The 22,347-nt window shown below is 50.0% G+C and overlaps 2 protein-coding genes across 4 annotated transcripts in view; one reads left to right on the top strand and one right to left on the bottom strand.

The window, feature by feature from the left end:
• The window catches only part of EXOC3 (exocyst complex component 3), a 32,032-nt gene extending 16,092 nt beyond the window's left edge, over window positions 1–15,940 (top strand). For both annotated transcript variants that reach the window (XM_053593810.1, XM_053593820.1), the window contains exons 4-13: window positions 814–1,495; window positions 4,804–4,921; window positions 5,581–5,706; window positions 6,734–6,834; window positions 8,350–8,460; window positions 8,533–8,683; window positions 9,800–9,922; window positions 14,060–14,221; window positions 14,793–14,920; window positions 15,472–15,940. In XM_053593810.1, coding sequence (XP_053449785.1) covers window positions 814–1,495; window positions 4,804–4,921; window positions 5,581–5,706; window positions 6,734–6,834; window positions 8,350–8,460; window positions 8,533–8,683; window positions 9,800–9,922; window positions 14,060–14,221; window positions 14,793–14,920; window positions 15,472–15,643 — 1,874 coding nt within the window. In that variant the 3' untranslated portion in view covers window positions 15,644–15,940. The remainder of the gene's footprint in view (window positions 1–813; window positions 1,496–4,803; window positions 4,922–5,580; window positions 5,707–6,733; window positions 6,835–8,349; window positions 8,461–8,532; window positions 8,684–9,799; window positions 9,923–14,059; window positions 14,222–14,792; window positions 14,921–15,471) is intronic.
• Window positions 15,941–21,772: 5,832 nt separating this feature from the next.
• The window catches only part of SLC9A3 (solute carrier family 9 member A3), a 37,854-nt gene continuing 37,279 nt past the window's right edge, over window positions 21,773–22,347 (bottom strand). For both annotated transcript variants that reach the window (XM_053593759.1, XM_053593779.1), the window contains exon 17: window positions 21,773–21,957. In XM_053593759.1, the coding sequence (XP_053449734.1) occupies window positions 21,954–21,957 (4 nt within the window). In that variant the 3' untranslated portion in view covers window positions 21,773–21,953. The remainder of the gene's footprint in view (window positions 21,958–22,347) is intronic.

The raw sequence follows: 22,347 nt of genomic DNA, 5'->3' as shown, positions 1-22,347 counted from the left end.
AATCCAAGGTTACAGTACTACTAGCATTTAGACTATTTTTTTTAAATGTGTTAGTGTCTTAAATCATGTATAAAATAAAAAGATGAGTTAAAAACTGAAGTTACAGTAATACCAGACTTCTGTCCCTTCCCTGGGTCATGCTGATTTTTGTGTCTGAGTTGTAGACTGTCTGTGCTGGGGTCAGACTGAAGTGTAAATGCAGGGTCATCTCGGGTCTCGTCTGAGCCTTGCCTTTGCTTGTGTATGCTCACTTTGTAATTTACCTGGTCACATTTGAATGCCTTCATTCTTAAATAATCTGGCTATCAAAGAGGAAAAAGAAGACAGTGCTGGGGAAGTCACTGTAGGCTGTGAGCAGCCCAGTGCAGGCAAGGAGGGCCTATGGCAGTGTGGGGAGGTGCAGTGTCATCTACCAACCTGTGTCTGCTAGTGGCCAGAGCACAGATCCCAGGTTCATGCAGGATAGGGTGCTGCCCAGCCATCACAGCTCTTGCTGGCTGCTCCAAGGCACCCGCTGAGCTGCCTGCCAGGAGTAGGTGAGGGATGGGTTGCTGCTATTGTGCTGGGAGCCAAAATGAACCAAAATTAACCACAGTTTATCAGTTGTGCCTTCTCTGAAAGTTGCTATCATTCCACAGACTCCAGAGCTCCAAAATGGTCGTGTGAGGTAGATTATGCCCGTGTGGTTGTCCGGGTGGGGAGCAAGCTCCCTGGTTCTTTGCACCCTGCCATCTGCTCAGAATCCTGCACGTAAACTTTTATGTTTTACTTTTTTTTTTTTTCTCATGTATCCCTTTTGTACCTTTCTCCTAGTGCCTGAGATTGTGAGGGAGACCCAGGACCTGATTGAGCAAGGGGCACTTCTGCAAGCCCACCGCAAGCTGATGGACTTGGAGTGCTCCCGGGACGGGCTGATGTATGAGCAGTACCGCATGGACAGTGGGAACACGCGCGACATGGCCCTTATCCACAGCTACTTTGGCAGCACGCAGGGGCTCTCCGACGAGTTGGCCAAGCAGCTGTGGATGGTGCTGCAGAGGTCGCTAGTCACCGTCCGCCGTGACCCCACCCTACTGGTCTCAGTTGTCAGGATCATTGAAAGGGAAGAAAAAATTGACAGGCGTATACTTGACAGAAAAAAGCAAACTGGTTTTGTTCCTCCTGGAAGGCCCAAAAATTGGAAAGAGAAAATGTTTGCCATCTTGGAGAGAACTGTGACTACCAGAATCGAGGGCACACAGGCAGACACCAGGGAATCGGACAAGATGTGGCTTGTCCGCCACCTGGAGATCGTCAGGAAATACGTGCTGGATGACCTCATCGTTGCCAAAAACCTGATGGTTCAGTGTTTTCCTCCCCATTATGAGATCTTTAAAAACCTCCTGAACATGTACCACCGAGCCTTGAGCACACGGATGCAGGAGCTCGCAGCAGAGGACCTAGAAGCCAACGAGATTGTGAGCCTGCTGACCTGGGTCCTAAACACCCACAGGAGGTATGGCCCTGCATCCTGGGACTGCAGAGTCAGGCCAGTGCTGGTCTCTGGGTGTCCATGCCCACGGGCACTGCTTTCTGGCTTATGAAGGTCTTCTTTGTGGACCACCTATTGGGGGCTTGTCCTTGAGATCAGGGCCCAGCTTGTAGTGGTGTGAATGCTGTCATGGTGGTGTTGACTGCTGTCATGGTGATGAGGTGGTGTGAGAGTTGTGGGGGGGTGTGTGGTGGTGTGAGTGCTGTTGTGGGAGTGGTGGTATAAGTGCTGTCATGGTGTGAGTGTTGTGGCGTGAGTGGCGGTGTGAGTGCTGTCTTGGGAGTGGAAGTGGTGGTGCTGTGATATGATTGCTGTCATGGCATGAGTGGTGGTGTGAGTGCTTTTGTGGGAGTGGGAGTGGTGGTGTGAGTGGTGGTGCAGTGGTGTTGTGGGAGTGGAAGTGGTGTTGCAGTTTTGTGAATGCTGTCGTGGCATGAGTGGTAGTGTGAGTGCTTTTGTGGGAGTGGTAGTGCAGTGGTGTGAGTGCCATCATGGTGGTGTGAGTGGTGATGAGTGATGGTGTGAGTGCTGTTGTGGTGGTGTGAGTACTGTTGTGTGAGTGGTAATGTGAGTGCTATGGTGGGAGTGTGAGTGGTGGTGTGAGTGCATCATGGTGATGAGAGTGCTGTCATGTGAGTGCTGTTGTGGTGGTGGCATCTCTGATGCTCTGTCGGTGTCACAGTGAGCAGCCCAGTGCTAGGCTGGTTTTGTGCTCTCACCGTGGGCTGATTACTCCCTCTTGGGCACATGCGGCAGGTGCATTGTTGCCCACTTCACAGGTGAGGGTGGTTGGGGTCTCAGAAGTGCCATGACCTGTACAGAGTCTGCAGCTGGGTAGGAGACCCCCAGCAGTAATCTCTCCAGCCTCTGGCAACACCAAGTTTGGTTTTTTTCTCAGCAGTGAACTATAACAGTTAATCTTATAAAAATAAAGTTATAGCATAGAGAGTCCTAGAAAAATCCATTATCCTTTCTGCATTTTAGCATGAGATTTTGTCACTTAATATTTTAAGGGAACATGAGCCACTTGCTGTGTGGATTGATGTATGGTAGCAATTAAAAAATGAGGCAGTGGTGGAAGTATTCTGAAATCCTTTAAAATATGGCAGCTGAAATGATAATTTATTTTAATTTTGCATGGTTTCATGAATAGAAAACAATATTAAGTAATGTATTGGAATTTCTTTTTTTTCCCTCTTATCACTGCTGCAGAGAAATTAAGTAAACTTCATTTTTTAGCAGTGAGCTTTGTTTGTTTACTGGTAGCTACTGATACCCTGTTACCCCGAAAATAAGACAGTGTCTTATTTTAAGGTGTGCTCCCAAAGATGCGCTAGGTCTTATTTTCAGGGGACGTCTTATCTTTCCTATAAGTAGGTCTTATTTTCGGAGGATGTCTTATTTTCGGGGAAACGGGGTAGTAGAGAATTTGTACACTTCAATACAGAAGATATGAAGAGAAAGAAAATGTCACCCAGAGGAGATGTGGCTGGTATTTTTTAGGTAGCTTTACTATGCTTGGCACTGGACATTGTGCCCCCAGGCCCCCATGACCTCAGGCAGCTATGAGGCAGCAATTGTGACCATCCCATCAGGAATGGCCATGTACCTATGGGTAGTGAGTGGGGGCAGGGTTCAGGCCCAGGTCCTGGGCTGCGCCTGGCTTCAGCCCCTGGATGGGCTGTATGTTCTCTCAGCGTGCACAGTGTCCAGTTGACCTTGAGTATCTTCATGTTAGCTGTGACCACTCTGTCACAGAGGGCCTTCCCAGGCAGGTAAACTGCCTTCCCACCAGAACAGACATACTGAATTGGATTCTTGGGGCAAAAGAATCTAGGTTAAATAGGTAGTCTTCACATACTGGAAGAATTTCAGGGAGCACTTCTTCATTCAGGAAGGCCTTAGGTTTCTTAGGATAGTAGACTAGCTATTAGTGGTACTATTCAGGGTATTTTAAGCACATCTTTAGAGAAAGTGGCATAAGAGGAATTTTCTGAGCAATCACACCTTAGCTTTTTTTTTTTTTTGTAGTTTTTGGCCAGGGCTGGGTTTGAACCCACCACCTCTGGCATGTGGGGCTGGCACCCTACTCCTTTGAGCCACAGACACTGCCCACAAACCTTAGCTTTTTAAGAACCCACCCACATACACAGTTTTAACTTTCTCATGGAAGCTTTTTTCTAAAATGTGGTGCATACCTCCTGTCTTCTGCACCATAGAGTATGATTTTTATTTTTGCTGATGTGTTTTTCATTGGGTATGTCATAGACTCTGTGTCCTTATTACCATCTTCCACCCAGATTTATGACCATAAAGGCCAGACGGTGGCTGGTGCCTGTAATTCTAGCACTCTGGAAGGCTGAGGCAAGTGGATCACCTGAGCTCAGGAGTTCCAGACCAGCCTGAGCAGGAGCGAGACCCTGTCTCTAAAAAATACCCTGGTATTGTGGTAGGGACCTGTAGTCCCAGCTATTTGGGAGGCTAAGGCAAGAGGATAACTTTAGCCCAAGAGTTTGAGATTGCTGTGCGCTCTGAGGCCACTACACTCTACCAAGAGTGACAAAGTGAGAGTCTGTCTCAAAAAAAAGAAAAAAGAGAGAGAGATTAGTGACCATGACTGCAATGATTTGTTCCCAGACTATAGCAGTCATCCCTCAGAATTCAGAGAGTATTGGCTCCAGGACCCCCTTAGATGCCAAAAGCATCTGAAGCCCAGGTCCCCTGTCCACGTGGCATAGTATAGTCACATCCTGCACACACCTGCCTATATGCTCTGAATTGTCCCTAGATTACTTGCAGTGCCTGTTACAGTGCGAGTGCAGTGTAAGTCGTCACACTATATTATTTAATTTGTATTATATTTTACTATATTACTGTCTTTTATTGATTATCCCTAAATATTTTTTATCTCTGCTTGGCTGAGTCCAAGGGTACAGAACCATAGACGGGGAACCCACGGTGTTCTAGCTGCATTACGCCTTGTCTTACTAATAAATGTGTTTGCCTAGCACTTCCTGACTGCCAGGCCCCAGTCTCCGGGACTCTTTCCTGCCTTTGAGCCCTTACACCCTGTGAAGCTGGCACGGAAGCTGAGGCCAGGCTGAGGTGGCCGCATAGCCACATGAAACCCCACCGCCTCCGCACTGTGGGAAGCCTGCAGCACAGAGGCCTCCAGGATGCCAGCATCTGCATGTCAGAAGTAGCAGTGGCAGGACTGACTGGGGTGTTTCCTGTGTCCTTGTCTGTTTTTCTCATTGCTGGTCTCACTGCAGTGCAGAGATGATGGGGAATGTGGAACTGGCCCCAGAAGTGGACGTCAGCACTCTTGAGCCTTTGCTCTCTCCACATGTGGTCTCTGAGCTTCTCGACACGTACATGTCCACGCTTACAGTGAGTAGAGCCCAACCTGAAGGCCCCTGAACCACTGCTGGGCACCTGCCATTTGTGCTTTGGCCAGTGAACAGCAGGAGGCAGTGTGGGAAGCTTATGTTTGCCAGTGAGAGGCGGGAGCCAATCTCAGGCCCAGGCCGTGTGTAGTGCCTGCTGGGATCTTGGCCCTGAGTCCAGGCTGAAGGTGTCTGTTGGGACTGAAGAGCAGGTCTGGCTGCCTCTGGTGACCATATGTGGCCTCAGTGCAAGCAGTCAGGACTGCCTTCTCAAGGCCATACAGCAAAGACAGGGCTGTGATTGCAGTATCAGGGGTCCCTAGGAAGAGGAGCTGTCTTCCTGTGGGGCCTGGGCCTGGCCAGACCTTGTCCACCATAGTCTCTTTGCTTCTGACCAAGAGATGTTCTGGTCCATTCTCCCTCTTTATCCTGCAAGAGGCTTTTGATTAAAGTCCATGGAGACTAATTGGCACTGCCCACCACAGAGGCAGGCCTCTGTGCCACACTGAGTCTGGTTGACTGGCATGGCTCAGCAGCGGGGCTCAGTGTGGCTCAGTAGCAGGGCTCAGTGGGGCTCAGCAGCTGGGCGCAGTGCGGCTCAGCAGCCAGACTCATAGTACCTGTTCTTTTCCTCTTTTCTGCATCATGCTGAACGTCCTTTAGTCCAACATCATTGCCTGGCTGCGGAAAGCACTAGAAACGGATAAGAAAGACTGGGTCAAAGAGACAGAGCCTGAGGCTGACCAGGACGGGTACTACCAGACCACACTGCCCGCCATTGTCTTCCAGGTACTGCTGCGGGGTTCCCTGGGCGGCTGTAGAGTCTGCTGGCTTCAGACCCAAGGGACACAAGATGCCCTTGGTCTTTATCTGTAGATCCCAGAGACACTGAGAGCTCTGCCTGGTCCACCTAAGTCTTCCTCTTCTCTCCCTCTCTCTTGCCCCCTCATGCTTGTCAAGTTATTTTGCCCAAGGTCACTTCAGTCTTCCTAGTCCTTTGGGGTTTGGACTAGAGCCTAAACATGCTGTTTGCCTGTGGCTTTCTGATTTGAGTTTGCTTGTTTTTTTCTATTGTAAGTGGCCAAGATTTTGGCATCAGAAATGTCACATAATTGAGTGCAGGCTGGTGGACTGGGAAAGACCCTAATACATCTTTCCTGTACTCCTCATAGCCCCAGGTGTCAGTCCCAGGGTGTTCTCATGGCTGACTGACTCTGGGTGCCCAGCTACCTGTTTCCCACTGTCCTGTCTTGGCACATCATATTTTATTCCTTTGAGTGATGTCACTGAGGGCAGGAGCTGAGCAGTGTTAGGAGATCTGCTGGGCCCTGTCTATTGAGGAATTGTTTAGATTCTAGCCAGACTGGTGATGATGCCTCTGGATGAGGCTGTTGGTCAGCAGCGGCTTGGCCCCACCCTGCCCCACCCTGCTCATCCACCCATGTCCAGCTCACCGAGCCAGGCCCCTTCTCCCAGCTCGAGACTCTTAGGAAACTTTTGTATCACAAAGTCAGTAGAAGTGAGTGAAGGTGAAATGCCCCTGGGAGCCCCTGTCCTTGTCAGCCGGTGAAGGTAGACAGGTGCCCCAGGTAGAGACCATTCTGCAGGTAATTAAGAAATGATTTATTTGGTGAAAAAGGAGTGGGTTTTTTTTTTTTAACTAACTTTGTTATTTTTCAAATACTTTCGTTTTTTCTCTGAACTTGGATATCCTAACTACCAAGTAGCAGATGGAGGTTTTGTATAACAGGAAACCTATGCTGTACATATATTCTCGTCAGATTACATCAAAATTCATAAGATCTCCAATTTTTAGATGTTTGAACAGAATCTTCAAGTTGCTGCTCAGATAAGTGAAGATTTGAAAACAAAGGTACTAGTTTTGTGTCTTCAGCAAATGAATTCTTTCCTAAGTAGGTATGTATTTTAGCCAGTCTGCTAATTTAGAAATTACATGTTTTTAAAAATAAAAAGCAAAAGTATGTTGATCCTAATATGCCTATTACTCTGCAGAAATTAGGGCTGGAGGCTGCTCGCACATCACCTCCTTCTGTTGCTTAGAAAGTGGGGCAGAGCTTTGTCAGAATCTTCCTTGGGAGGGCCCTGGCAGAGGGGGAGCAGAATGGGCACAACCCAGTCACTACCCTGAGTCTGGGCTGCTTGTGATGAAGATTTTCAAACCTATACTGGAGTAGAGAGAATGGCGTAAAAGACGGCTCACCCCTCATCCAGGTGTAGAAGTTTCCCTATCAGAGCTGCCCACCCCTCCCTCTGCTGAGGCTCTCAAGACAAACTCCAGATGCTGGCATTGCTTCCACATTCTCCACTGTAACTGCAGTGCCCCCAGGTCACCAAGTCTGCATGTGGGTTTTCCCAGCCATCTTAAGATGTGTGTTGGTGTAGTTGTGCGTCAGGTTAGGTTGGCAGGTCTGCCTCTCATGTGCTGTCTCATGTGCTGTTAGGATCCCTCAGTCCCTGCCTATGGAGAGACAAGCAGGCCTCTGTGTCTAGCATCCTCACAGTGTCCCTTAGCCTAGTCCTCAAACTGCCACCTGCCCACCAGCTGGAAGGCAGCTCTGAGGTATGCTCAGCTCCCTTTTTATTGATTTGTTGGCCAGTGTGCCCTCCACATCTTAGCAGGGCAGCAGACGGTGTCGAGTGGCTCAGGTGCCAGTAGCTGAGCCCCTTGCTCAGCGTCCCCATCAGCTGTCCATACATGGGGTTCATGACCTGAGTCTCTTATCTCACCTAGCCCATGGGGTCTTGGCCTGAGTTAGCCATTTTCTTTTGAGGTCATTGTCAACGATGAGGTGGGATCCACTGCACAGAGGAACTTTCTCTGATCACCTTCAGTCATTGGGCAGAAAGGCAAAAAAATTGCTTAATTCCCTTTTGTCTCCAAATTTTGTTTGCTCCTTTCTTATCATGTCTTAAAAATGTATACAGGCCGTTCTTTATGGTATTCTTCTACTCCCATATATGTTTGATAATCTCTATAGTAAGTTTAAAAATAAAGTGTGTAGCTGTCTTAATTGTTTTCTTGACTTTTCAGTTGTCTATTTTTAATTGAGTCTCTTCTGGGAAAGTTTCTGAAGGGGACATTATACATAGCATCTGATGATATTCCTAACACAATTGTGTTATTTCTGGGTAAATTGTGTATCAGGTAAAATAAGACAGTTCTTTTTAATACTTAGATTTAATTCAAAATAGTTTTACAATTAGAATATTGAACTATATTTCAAAGTCCGATCTGAAATTATTTTTTATTGATCAATGAAAGTGGGACTGTTCTTTAGTATGGATCATCTAAAAATTTATTTTTAAAAACTCAGCTGGTCAAGCGGGAAATTTCTGTCTAGGCATATTTCTTGGCATTTAAAGCAGCCCTGGGCTGTCCCTGGACGGTCCCTGATGTGTGGCCACTCCTAGGTACAAAGAGGAGGCGCAGCTGTTCAAGGAGGAGCACTTGAGGAACCGGCAGCATCCACACTGCTATGTGCAGTACATGATCGCCGTCATCAACAACTGCCAGACCTTCAAGTGAGTGCAGAAGCTGAGCGGGGAGCATGAGGCTCCTCAGCTCCTCGCCAAACCTGAAATATTTCCTTGCAGAGAATCCATAGTCAGTTTAAAAAGAAAGTATTTAAAAAATGAAGTGGAGGAGGGCATGTCCCCAAGCCAGCCAAGCATGGATGGGATCCTGGACGCCATTGCGCAGGAGGGCTGCAGCAGCTTGCTGGAGGAGGTCTTCCTGGACCTGGAGGTGAGGCACGTGCTGTTAGCAAAGGCATGACACGCCACGAGCAAAGAGGATTTATTTCAGAAGTGCAGAAATGTTTTAGCATTGTTTAAATGTATTGGCAGAAGTCAGCGTGTTTAATTAAGAAGTAAAACCATGGGTGGCGCCTGTGGCTCAAGGAGTAGGGCGCCGGTCCCATATGCCAGAGGTGGCGGGTTCAAACCCAGCCCTGGCCAAAAAACTACAAAAAAAAAAAAAAAAAAAGAAGTAAAACCATGATCACTTAGTGGGTCCTGCCAGAAGGGAGACCGGGGTGGACTGGGTGTAGCCATTGATCCTGCTCAGCACTGTACTAGGTGGGACAGCAGAGCTGCACATGAAAGCCTCCCTGGGCGAAGACACCGTTTAACTCCCAAAACTGATTTAGCAAAAAAGAGGGAAATCCTTGCATTTGAAGTTATTTCACAATTCAGTTAAAGACAGTATAATAGAAAAATAGACAAGGGAAACGAATGGTCACAGAAAAGGAAATTCTGGTCTTTTAAACACAAAACAAAATACCCAGTCTTATTTATCATTAAAGAAGTACAGATTAAGACTGAATATTATTTATTGCTTCACAGGATGGAAAGGATTAGAAACATAGCTACCACTTTGTTGCCGAGGGCACAAGAAAAAAGGCATGTTTTTGTATTCTGTGTAAAACTGAGTCAGTGAGGTTTGGGGGGAGGGAAGTTTGCAGATGCACTTTATCAGAGTTTTAATTTGCATACTTTTTGACTTTAAGGAGTTTCACATGCAGGAGTGTAGTTTCACTGGTGCATTACTTATAATTGCAAAATATGAAACGAATTTAGAGAATTGAGTAAATGACAAAAGTATCCACATAACACATATATGTAGCCACTCAAGCTAGGGGTATACACAGGCCTGGTCGTCCAGCCTGTCAGCATGGCCAGTCCTGCGTGGCGCAGATCTCCTGTGCTAAAAGCATATGTCTGCAGGTGACAAAGTAGATGACTACCTGAGGCATCCTGCTGTCTTGTCAGAAAATCAAGATGTAGCAAACACCCATCCACCCAAATGTGTGGTTCTTGTTTTTGGATTCCATGATTTCTACGATCCATTTGTGCTTTTCAGCAACATCTGAATGAGCTGATGACAAAGAAGTGGCTATTAGGGTCAAACGCTGTAGACATCATCTGTGTCACTGTGGAAGACTATTTCAACGATTTTGCCAAAATTAAAAAGCCATATAAAAAGGTAAGAATTGTGGGACATCGTCCATGGTTTGCCTGCGTGCAGGAGCCCACCTTGCTCCTTGTTTGGAACCCAGGGTCTGTTGAATTTTTCTGAGTGAGGTTGACAGGTCAGACCAACATGGGGTTGGAGAGAGTAGAGGCTGCACCATCTCTTTTGCGGTGAAGACTGAGGACTCTGTCGGCTCAGTTCCCTCCTAACACCCCACACACACCACTGTCGTGTTGCCAAGACCCCAAGGAATAGAGAGGCAGGTCAGGCCTGAGGGATTCTGAGGATCTGGGATCCTGGGCTCTGTGAGGACACAAGGTTGCCAGCTGCTCTCCATCCTGCAAAGGCTTGAGGTGGGTGGGAGGAGTGAGTGGTTGTGTGTACCCAGGGGCACCTCTCACAAGGCTCCAGTGGTGGGTGCTGTTTCCATATTAGAAGTATTACTTTTTAGGTTTAGGCTTTTTTTTTTTTTTTTGTGAGACAAAGTCTCACTCTGAGTGCCAGGGCGTCATAGCTCATAGCATCTTCAAACTTCTGGGTTCAAGTTGATCCTCCTCCTTCAGCCTCCCAAGTAGATGGGACTGGGATTATAGGCACCCACCACAATGCCCGCTGGTTTTTCTATTTTTAGTAGAGACAGGGTCTCAATCATGTTCAATTTAGTTTCAAAATCCTGAGTTCAAGCAATCCACATGCCTCAGCCTCCCAGAGTGCTGGGATTACAGGTGTGAGCCACCACCCCTAGCCAAGTTTAGGCCTTCAACTATTTGTTTCTGGTTTATAGAAATGTCAGTGGTTTGATAATATTGGTCTGTCATTCTGCACCTTGTAACTTTAAGTTCTTCCTAGCACTTTATGTAGATTCTTTCAAGAATTCTCTGCGGACAGTTGTTTCACCAGTGAATAATGACATTGTGTGTTCTTTTCACTTATGGTCCTTAAACCTTTGTGTCTTTTCCTTGTCTTGGTACTGGTATAGACACTGAGGACATTGGGTGTTCTTGTCTAATTCCTGATTTTAAAGGAAATTCTTTTAGCTCTTTGCCATTAAAAGTCAAATATAACAGGGAGACCCGGGTGTTTTAAGCTGAACCAGTTTGGCTAGTCACAGCTGCCAGGAAGACTCTGCAAGAGGTCGATGTGGGCCTTGCCACCTCCATGCCAGGAAGGTCAGTGGCAAGAAACCTCAGGTCAGGGTCTTCCAGCCTGTGTACTGCACATGCACAGCAGGTAAAAAATAGCCCCATTGGGTCTCGTTGCTCTAGGGACCCCTCTTTGGCTTGAGAGACTACAACCAACACCAGCATGTTTGGTGAAGTCAGCCAGCCTCGTGGGCTCAGGAGGTGGGTCCTCAGCAAGGACGGGGATTCCAGATTTCAGACTCTTCCCCAAGACTGAGTGAGGCCCACATACCTGCAGTGAGTGTCATGACAGGGCTGGCACCTCTGGTGGGAGTTCCAAGAGCTCCCTGCCTGTGTTGTAGGTGAGCCAACACCATAGTAACAGAGCAGCAGGATCCCATCAAAGGAAATAACCCCAGACCGTGGCCCACAGGGAGAAATGGGACTGTAGCCCAAATGGGAGAGTCACATCTGCCTTCCCCTGGCCACCTGTGGTGGTGTAGAGGAGTGCAGGCCAGATACCAGGAGGAGATTGTTGTTTCTTCAGATGTTCTGGGAGGCTTCAGTCCCTCTCTCTCAAGTCATTTGGTTCAGGAGGATTTTCCTGAGATTTTTGTGTGGTTTAATCCTCACATTGACTGTCTGAGGCGATCTCTTCTCCTTCTCAGCCTGGCTGGCTACTCTCTCATTTCCCTCTAACTTAGAAGCGCATGACAGGAGGAGTTGTCCATAGGCAATGACAGATGGACGCTGTGAACCAGCACCTGGAGAAGGAGGCACATGGCCACCCCTCCTAGGCCCTGGCTTCTCTGACAACCAGCTCCTGTGTGTGTGCCTCACAAGCAGCTCAAGTGTGTCTGTTTTCAGACCTTGCATAGGTGGAGCCATCCTGGATCTTTGGTATCTCTCTTCTCCCCCCAGAGCAGCTTGTGACAAATGCCTGTTGTCCTTTCTGTGCATGGCTTCTGGTCATGGGCGCTGCATACTCTGCTCTGAGCCATGAGCAGTAGGGGTATGCAGGCTGCTCATGGCATTGCTGGTACCTATTTCCAGAGGAGTGCAACCAGCTGGTGTTTTCAGCAGTGCAAACACCCTTTCTCGCAGCATCTTAAGTTTCCCAGTTGCCGGATATCTCTCACTGCAGTTTAATTGGCATTTTCTCTGTTCATGAGGTTGAACCCCTTTTATTTGATCCATCATTTGGAATTCCTCTTTTCTAAGGTGCCATCTGGGTCTTGCATTTCTTTGTACCTAGTTTTTCATTGCTTTTTTAATTTGTAGGATTTGTGTGTTTCTGGAAACCAGCTCCTGGCTAGAGGTGTGTGCTGTGTCTCCCCCATCTGCATGTCTCTGTCAGGGACTGGGTTATGCCCCCCAAGTTCCTATGTTGAAGTCTAACCCCTAAGACCTCAGAATGTGACTGTTTGGAGATGGGGTCTTTAATGAAGGGATTGTGTTAAAATGGGTTATCAGGGTGGGCCCTAATCCAATGACTAGTGTCCCCATAGTAAGAAGAGACAAGGACACAGATGGGCACAGAGTACTACCCTGTGAGGACACGGGCAGGTGGTGCCATCCACAAGCCAAGGAGGCCCATCCTGGCCTGGACCTGCCTCCAGGTCATGGAGAGACCATCTGCTGCAAAAGCTGCCCGCTGGGTGCTCTGCGGCCACCACCATAGTTTCTACCTCTCTTCACAATTTCTTTTGAGAAATAATATCCTTAATTGTAATGTTGATCATTTTTTTATGGTTGGTGTGTCTTATTTCCTTATCCCAAGATCATGAAAATGATATTAAAAGTTGGCTTTATAACCTTGCCTTAGACAAAGTTCTTTTTACCATTAAGTTTGTATTTCAAGAATTTTGATTTCTATCCTATTATTTGTGACAATGTAGATAAACCTGATGGACATATTATGCTAAGTGAAATAAAGTAGGTGCAGAAAGACAAAAAAAAAAGAATTTTGATTTCTAAAAATGATATTTGTTTATTTTTCAAAACTTATCGTTTTGTTTGCTTTTATTTCTTTAAGTGTTTTGTATGTTGATGTGTTGGTGTCTAAAGCCCCAGGCTGGTCCTTGTCTTTTTCTGACTCCGTCTTGGTGGCTCATCTCTTGTCCCTTTGTGACCTCTGATTATGGCCTGTGTTTGGACAGTGGAATCTTTGAAAGCTCTCAGGGCATGAGGAGAGGGTATTTCCCTCCAGGAGCAATCTGTTCCTCCAAGTCCAGCGCCTGGCATATCACAGCCGCCTGGGCTCAGCTTCCATGGTTGGCTGTGGCCCATCAGCCACATCAGTGCTGAGTGGCATTGCCCACAGCTCGATTTGGCTGTGGTCCCGTCTTGCTTTGTCTCATTTGGGCCTTGGGTCCTCCTGCCTTTGGCATGACAGCTGTGCCCTCGGGCCCAGTGGCGTGTGGGGGTCTCAGTTTTGTACCTGGTGAGCCTTCACAGTAGTTCACATGCCTCATTTGGCCTATGGACCCCACACAGACACCCAGGCAGAGTGGACGTGGCTCCTAGGGGCCTGCTGCTGCCCATCATTTGCGGCTCTAGTTCCAGAGTTGAGGGGTGGCCTCCCTGGCAAGCCTGTGTGTCCTTCCATGGCTTCTTGCCCTTCCTCTGCCCTGCAATGCCCTGCAGTCTCCCTTCCTGGCACTCAGCCATTTGGACTCTGGGCACCTCTTTTCCCCGAAGCAGCTGTCACTGTTCATAGATGTGCTGTTGTCAGCTAAGCTCAGCACGGCAGTGGGCACTGAGCTGCTGTGGCTGAGCAGGATGTGCATGCTGATATATGGTAATTCTATTGAGCCCCATTTGGCTGGTGAGGCTGGAGCTTGTCTGACCCAGGGGTTGGTTCCCTGTGAGCCCACACTGCCCTCATGGTGAGGTACTTGGGGACAGACAGAGCGAGATGTGGACTGGGAGATCAGAAGGGGTAGCCATGAGCCCAGCCTGGGTGTCCACAGGAGCACTCCTGTTTGCAGCATGGTGGTGCATGCAGCTGACCGCCCCTCTCCCACAGAGGATGACGGCCGAGGCACATCGGCGCGTGGTGGTGGAGTACCTGCGGGCTGTCCTACAGAAGCGCATCTCCTTCCGAAGCCCTGATGAGCGCAAGGAGGGTGCTGAGAAGATGGTTCGGGAGGCAGAGCAACTGCGTTTCCTGTTCCGGAAGCTGGCATCTGTGAGTGTCAAGGGCGTATCTGTGAGTGTCAAGGGTGCATATGTGAGTGTCTGGGGCTGCATCTATGACTGTTGGGGATGCATGGGCACCGGGGATTAGCTGCCGAAGAACTTGAGAGCTGTTATCCTGCAGCTTCTTTGTCAGTCTCCCACCCAGTTGATGATGCTCAGTCATATTAGGCTGCTTGGAGGACGGGCTGACCCCTGTTGTCCTTGTCATTAGGCAGGTAGTGGGGTCGGATCCCGCCTGACTCACAAACAAGCAGAGGCTCTTGGTGGGCACTTCTAGACTAACAGCAGCCGGCAGCCTGGTGGCCAGATGCCCCTGCCCTGGGTCTGCTTTGTTTCTAAGATACTGGTCACACTGCTGATGTGACACCACATCTGCAGCAGGCATGGCTGGGAGCCCCCTCCCCACACTCCCCAGTCTGAGCAGACCCTAGTTCCTGGACGAATTTGAAGCATTTGCTTGAAACAGGAAGGTGCCAACCACGGAGGGGTTCAAGGGTGCTATAGTCCAGATCTCTTCCTTGAGATCTGAGAGCTGTGCTCACATGCCCACTGTTGTCCAGGGCTGTGGTGAGGATGCAGATGGCCACTGTGACACCATCGTGGCTGTTGCAGAAGTGATCAAGCTGACGGACCCTTCTCTACTCTACCTGGAAGTCTCAACACTGGTCAGCAAATACCCAGACATCAGGTAGGACCGCAGTCCCCCAGCCTGCTTGGCACCAGGGGTGGGTCACATGGAAGACAGTTTCCACGGATAGGCACAAGGAGCAGGATGGCTCAGGCTACTTTGCTGCACTGCCTGCTGTTCGGCTCCTGCTGTGTGCCCGCTTCTGTTCATGGGGAACATTTTTTCCATGATAATTTTTTTGTGGCCTGGCTCCTATCAGCCCAGAATGGGACTGATCCATGACCCGGGAACTGGGGACTATAGAAGTAAATGTGCCTCTTGCATCAGAATTCCTAGAGCGCAGCAGCTCTCCCATCATCCTCAGGAAAGCAGACAATTTGCACTTCTCCAGATTGGCTGGACAACACAGAGGAGCTGGCTAAGGCAAGGGCTTCTGTGCAGTGTTCTGCCATCCCGTGCAGCACCACACACCACCCACGTGGCAAATGCTGTGGGTGTGAGAGGCATGTGTGGGTGTGAAGGGAGGGCTGTGGTCTATGGGGCCTGGGTGTGAGGAGTGGGCTGTAGGCCATGGGCGTGAACAGTCCAGGCTCACTCTTTTCTTGCCCCAGGGATGAGCACATTGGAGCTCTGCTGGCCGTGCGTGGGGACGCCAGTCGTGACATGAAGCAGACCATCATCGAAAGCCTGGAGCAGGGGCCCACACAGGCGAGTCCCAGCTACGTACCGCTGTTCAGGGACATTGCCGTGCCCAGTCTGAATGTGGCCAAGCTTCTCAAGTAGGCATCTGCCTAGCCCTACAGGAATCACTCTCCAGGGTCCACATGCAAGGGTCCCATCCCACGGCCTGTCCCTTCTGGCTCCAAAACGCGACATACGAGGGGCATGTGGAGTGACATGTGCAGCTGTGGTGTTCCTGTTTCTGTTGTATATGTCCTTTGTGAGCAGCTTCTGCTGTAAAGTCCCCCATGGTTGATGTGGAGGGCAGAGAAAATGCGCCATCTCCCTGGCCTCAGGCACACTCCTGCCTGGTATAGATGCCCTACCACCTGATTAAAGAGTTTGACTTTCCTCAGAGAAGGAGCACGAGATGTTTCTCTTCTATAGTTAGGGTTTTCTGACCAGTGACACCCTGGCAGTGCCCAGACACTGCTTTTAGATTGTCTATAATGCCTTATCCTTATCAAGGCCTTGACCCTGTGCTGGTCTCCAGCACCCTTGTCCCACTGTCCCTAGACTCACTCTCCGGGTAGGTAGGAGGATTACCGGCTGGACACACCCACGGCCGGACCAGGTCATGAGTATAAATTTTGGTAGAAGTATGTAAGAAAGTATTTATTTGGAATACATTTCAAGATCTGTGAATCATGCTCATTCTTGATGCTTTTTCTGTAATTTGGCCATCTCTACAGCATCTGCCTTCAATGGTAGCATCATTTTGCACATTAACTTTATACAAAGCTAAGTAAGAAAATCATACCCAGAATGAACAGTGTCTGTAGACTTTGCTCACGCCTGGTCTCCAGAGGGAAAGTGAGATGAAAGTGCTGACCTCTCTTCCCTCTCCCTGGCTACAGCAGGTGGGAAATCAGGAGGGTTGTCCATAGGACCCCTTGTCCCAACCAGGACATCATGCAGTTCCCTTGCTGGCCATGCTCAGCCATGGCTTTATTTTGTTTTCTCTCAAGACATTTTTAAGATGGCAGTTGACCTTTGGCTTTTATTTCATCCTCACAAGATGTGAAAAATTCATGAATAGGACTTTTTCTTGAAAGAATCACAACCTAAATAAGAGTTTTTTTCCTGGTTGGGGACATGGTTGTTTCAGCTGAATCCAGTCACAACTGAGAGCTGGAGAAGAAACAGCCTCTAAATTGCTATTCTGTGGTGCAAGCTGCTGTCTGCAAGGGCAAAGCCACAGCCTACAGCAGGGTATGTGGGGGTCCTGGCTCGGGTGCAAGGAGGCCTTCTCCACCTAAGCATGTTGTGGCAACTTCATTCCTCTGCTTTGCAGCTTTTGTCTCACATTGAGTAGGACATGCTGGGAGGCTCCCTGGCTGGAGCCAGCAAGGAGCTCGGGGTCTTCCATGTCTAGAAGACCTGGATAGGGAGAAGGGGCCAGTGTAACTAAGAGTCTGGAGCGTCTGCTGGGACTTGCACACAACCACCTCTGTCCCTCCCTCTCCTGCCAACCTGTAACAAAACCCAGCTACCCAACAACAAACCCCCAACCATGCTGGACCTATGTGTGTGTGTGTGTGGGGGGTGTCCATATATGTGTAAAGACAAATATGCTCCTTTTTATTATTGTCACCTACAATCTGGTTGTCCCTTAAATTAAAACTGGCTGGATAAGAAAGAGGTGCAAGGCCACAGAATCTGGGGAAAAGGGTATCAAGTTTGGTGAAATTGTTGGAAAAGAAAAGATTGGGGTTGGGATTCTGGAGCTCAGCCACCTCTGCACTGCAGACGGAGACCATTCCTCAGGAACAGAAGGAGGTATCCAGGGATACAGGCAGGGCTGGTCCTGAGGAGTGAGAGTGGCAGGCAGGTGAGAGGTGGACAGTGAAAAGCACGGGAGACAGAAAACTCTGTGAAGTTTAAGATCCAGGAATTGCATTTGGTGAGCGTGAAAGGAGGACGGGAAGGGAAGTAGTAGAGGTCAGACAGGAGTGAGATCCCTGCAGAAACCCAAGGGATCTGGGAACCATCACAAGTGTATGGTGAGAGAACAAAACCCAGTGCTCTGTTAGCATAGGAGCAGGCCTTTTGTCCCCAGAGTCCACAGGAGGGGCCATGAGAGGGACTGGGCTGCCTTTGGGTCTGTAGAGGCACATGGAGGTGTTGGGTGCCCATCCTGTGGTGACAGGCTGAGCCCTGGGTAGGACCCCCTGCACAGATGGGTCAGGGGGTACAGGCCCCTCAAAACCTTATGCAGTTAAGTAATTGGCATGTGGACAGAGCGCATGTGAGCATTGCCAGCTCAGAAGAAATGCATTCACCCTCAGAAATCCAGCTCCTGTGTGGTCTCCTGTTGCATGTGTGGTATGGTTCTCTACCTTAAGTAAGTCTGCATATAGGGCGTGCTTGGTAAATATATATATATTAAGTGAATAAGGCAGTGTGGCCAATCACTGATTATTGCCCCTTACAGTAATAGAAATATATTATTCTCGCATTGAGAGAGAGCTCACTCCAAGTCTCTTCCAAGTGAACATCCAAGTAATAAGTTACCCCAAGGGCATGTGGTGTCCTTATAGGCGCTTTGCTGGTTGTCTCTTATGGGCACGCCACAGGCCTAAGGTGGCTGGTTGTGCCCACTTTGTGGATGTCCACAGTGACGGTGGCTGAGCCTTTGGCGGTTTGGCCTTCTGGAGGCAGAACGTTGACCAGGATGTGTTGGAGGTGTGGGTGACTCTGGAGAGGGCTCTGTCCCTGTGTGTGGCAGTGGGTGTATAGCCTGATGCCAAGGAGAGTCATCTCTGAGCCACTTCATAAAGGAGCCCACATCAAGGCTTGGGTAGGCCATTTCCAGTCAGGGAACAGTAGCACCCAAACTAAAGGCTGTGCCTACCCGATAGGAGGTGTAGCTGCAAAGCATGGGCGTCTCAGGCTGCAGCTCCAGGATATACTCTGTCCCTCCCCCAGAAGGACACTCCTCAGGTGGAATGTTCCTGGACTCTCCAAGTTCCTCAGAAAGTGCAGAGCAGGGGACACAATTCCATGTATGACAGATAAGCTGAGTGGCGTTCACTTGTCTGGCTGCTCACAGTCCTCAGCACACACCAGTCATGGAGGCTGAATGCTAGGGGGTCTTTTTTTGCTCAGAGAAAGCTATGGGCAGTGCCCCCAACTTCCCAGAGCTGTGCTGTTCGTGGCTGCTCTCCAGCACCCAAGAGAGGGTACGTTCCTGCCTGGGCCCTTCTGTGCCTGCCCACCTCTCTTCTGCCTGGGCCACTTTCATGTCTCAGGCCCCCCACCTCCCTGGGGGTCTCCCACTCTGTGCTTTGCCTACAGGAGGGGCTTGAACTCACTGCTAGGTTCTTCCCAGCATGCAGGCATTGCTACACTGCTACACCCACTGTCAGGTGGGTGCTAACAGAAGCTCTAAAAGGCAGTGTGTAATTAATTTTAGAGCACAGCCAACAGGAGACTGCTCCTTAAGTTCTCCTGGATATGATTTCTCATTTATAAAAAAAAGTTTGCACCCAAAATGCCTCAAAACGTTTTTAATAGAATTGATAACAGAATTGAATAGAATTGATTTTGGTGACATGCAGGATTTTGGTGACAAGGCCCTCCCTGTGTAGACAATGCCAGCGGCATGTTGGGAGGGGCATTTTAAGGCACGTGATTTTGTGATTAGAATTATACAACATTAATGATTAGATTATGTTAATGGAATTAACGTGCAATTTTCACACTCGTAAAATACATTTCAATTCTTGTTTTGATGAAACCTTTTCCTTTAAATTTCCTTTCACAATGGAAGATCAATAATAAATGGCATATTGAACACTGTAACAAAATTATTTTCAGGAAAATACAGAAGTGAGAAATAGTGATTGCCTAAATTTGTGTACTTTATAGTCTATCACAAAATGGGCCAAAGTTCAATATTAAATAGTCTTTCCTAGTAAGTTTTACAAGTTATCATAAAGAAATACATTCATAAGACTTTGTTTGCATTCTGTTTGTAAAAGTGACAAGAACAGCAAGAATTCTCACTTTATGAGATGTGCCACAGCACACACAAGTCCGTGACACTGTCCTCTGGGGCGTGGGGTGTGGATTTCTGAGTGAGGTCTTCTCACCTGGAAGGCCAGTTCTGGGTATCCCTGGTGGTTCTCAGGAACACAGACCAGTCGCTGCTTTGTTCTCTGACATACAGTGCAGTGACCAGGAACTGCCCTAGAGGTTTTCTGGACTCAGGTTCTAACTTTGCAGCCAGGAATAATATCTGGAGCCTGGTGGTCCGGGTGAAGGATCAGCCAGCTGGACATGTGCTGTGGCCACTGGAAGGTGGGTGGGGGTGGCCTCACTCACTGAAGCAGTGCAGGTAGGCTGAATGGGGCCACTAAGGATCATGGCTGCAGCTCAGCAGAGTTGAACAGGATGATCTGTTGGGCAAGTGCCCAGAGAATAGACTGCCTGTTGTGCTCACAGTTTAGAAGAGTTGGAAGTGGGGGAGGGGAGTCTGACTGTGACAACCTAGAGCCACTGCTGCCACCTGCTAGCTTGCCAGGAGGGAGCCCCTCTGAGCAGACATCAGAGGGAGGCAGTTGTCGTGGGAGTAAACTCAAGAGTGAAGTTGTGAACAGGGAGTAGTAGACCCTTTCCACCAGGGACTCAGTTTGCAAACTGCTAACAAGAAATTCCTTTACCTATGACTGCTTTGGGAACATAAACTGTCAAAACTTTATCATAACACGAATAGTTCCATTTTCCTGAGCAATGAGCTGTGAGTGTCCAAGCCCACTGCCCTCAGATAAAACCTTCAGTGTGGGCAGATTGGAAGCAGCGCGGGAGCCAGACTTTGACCTTGCCCTGCTTCCCTCCCATAACACCCTAGACAGTGGTCTTACTCCAGAGGACGGAGGCTCTGTCCAAGGCTTATCCCTGAGACCTGGTATGGGTACGAGAGGTCTCAGCCGTGTCTAGGAGGACCATGAGCCCCTCTGGCCACTCCAACCCCTCCCTTCTCTCCTACTGTGGCCACAATCCACTTAACGATCTGTGATGCTAAACGAGTTGCCCCTGAGACCCCTCTGCGCTGCCCCTCCAGGGCCTCTAACCAAGCCAGAGCTGTCTGTGGCAACCTGTAGGGTGAGACAGCTCAGGCCAGAGACCTTGTCTTTTGAGGACCCAGCAGTGTCCAAAGGCTACCAGCCCAAACTTGGGCAAGTGCAAGGCCTGAGTTGGGAGGGGAACAAGATGAGTGCTGGGCTCTAGGAACTGAAACATAAAAAAAATGATGAACAAAAGATTCCTGCAACTTTACCTATAGTCCACATGGTGACCATGTAGTTCACAGAACTGGCAAGTGGACATGAGAACCCCACACAGCCTGCCAGTTCTGAGGGATCAGGAACCTCGCGTTCTAGTGGCTCAGGATGTGCAAGAACCAGGCTGTCCCTCATGTCCCTGGAGGGAGGTCTGGAGTGATGGAAGGCTTGGATCAGTGTCCAGAAGGGCGAGTCTCATTGTGTGTGGGGCTCAGTTTCCCCGGCAGTGATGAAGGTCGGACACAAGCTGCCCTTAAAAAGGAGCCTGAGCTCCGGCCCTTCCTGTCCCTGAGTCAGGGCGTTAAGATGCACACGGAAGTGCTGGCGACTTCCAAGCACAGAAGGGCACGTGAGGGCCCAGGGTTGGAGCACCTGCCACCCTCCGATGAAGGAGGCCAGGCCCGTCCATCTCCAGCCTGGCTCGGGTGGCGCCCAGCACCTGCGTGTGCAAAGGGGCGCGCCCAGATCGGGGCGAGGGCTGGAGGACAGGAGGGTAATGGGTACGGGACGGCTCAGAAGGTCATGCGGGTGGGGCCAGAGAGCGGGAGGACGGGTGGGGATGGGGCCGTGGTGGGCCGGGAATATTATAGGAGAGAGAACAGGGGCAGGAGGACCTCCAGGAAGGTAAAGGGGACAGGAGGACGGAGGGTGGCGCTCGCGGGCAGGGGAGAGGGCGGGGCCGCAGGGGCAAGGGCCGGGGTCACAGCGGCGTCTCCTCCTGCTCCAGCGCGTGCGGTGGCGCGTGGCAGGAGGGTGGCAACGACGCGAGCTTGAGGAGCGCGGGACGGCGACGCGCTCGGGGCCGCTGGAACGACCGCCGGCTGTGCACGCGGCGAGCCGCCGCCGACCGCGCGTGAGCACTGGGCAGCCCCGGGCGCTCCGGCCCCGCCCCCAGAGCGGACCCCGCCCCCTGTCCGGGCTCGGTAGGCGTAGCTTTCTCCGGGGTGGGCGCGGGAGCTGACGCGGACGGCACCGGGCTCGAGGCACGCGGCAGCGGGAAGCGCGTGGGCAGCCGGGGCTTCTCTGCAGCGGCGGGTGGCCCGTGGCGTGGGGATGAGCGTCCTGTCAGCGGAGTATCGGACCCGGTGTCACCTGCGGACGACAGGGCGTGAGCGGCGTGGTCGGCGCTTACCAGGTCACCGCGGGACGCAGCTTCCTTCCCCTCGGTTGCTGCTTCTGAGGATTGTCCATAGCGGGTTCATCCCGGCGCGTGGGAGCCGTCGTGTCCAGCACAGATCTCTTAGCCTTACACGTCACAGGGAGGCCGCACCCCGAGCCACTGGACCTTTTTGGTGGTCTGCAACTCGGGGGTCCCCACAGGCGTAGTCTGAGGCCAGCTAGCCTGGACCATTCAGAATGTTCTGTGGCCACCATGTTCCACAGGACAGATTCAGCGAGGACCTGACTATAGATGTGACAGGTGCCCCCTAAAGAGGGCCCAGCAGCCTCCACTCCCTGGGAACAGGGCACCCTGCTCTGAGA

This window comes from Nycticebus coucang, chromosome 1 (genome assembly GCF_027406575.1).
Source record: "Nycticebus coucang isolate mNycCou1 chromosome 1, mNycCou1.pri, whole genome shotgun sequence".
In the NCBI taxonomy this organism is placed as follows: Eukaryota; Metazoa; Chordata; class Mammalia; order Primates; family Lorisidae; genus Nycticebus; species Nycticebus coucang.
This window is presented reverse-complemented; position numbering and strand designations above follow the sequence as displayed.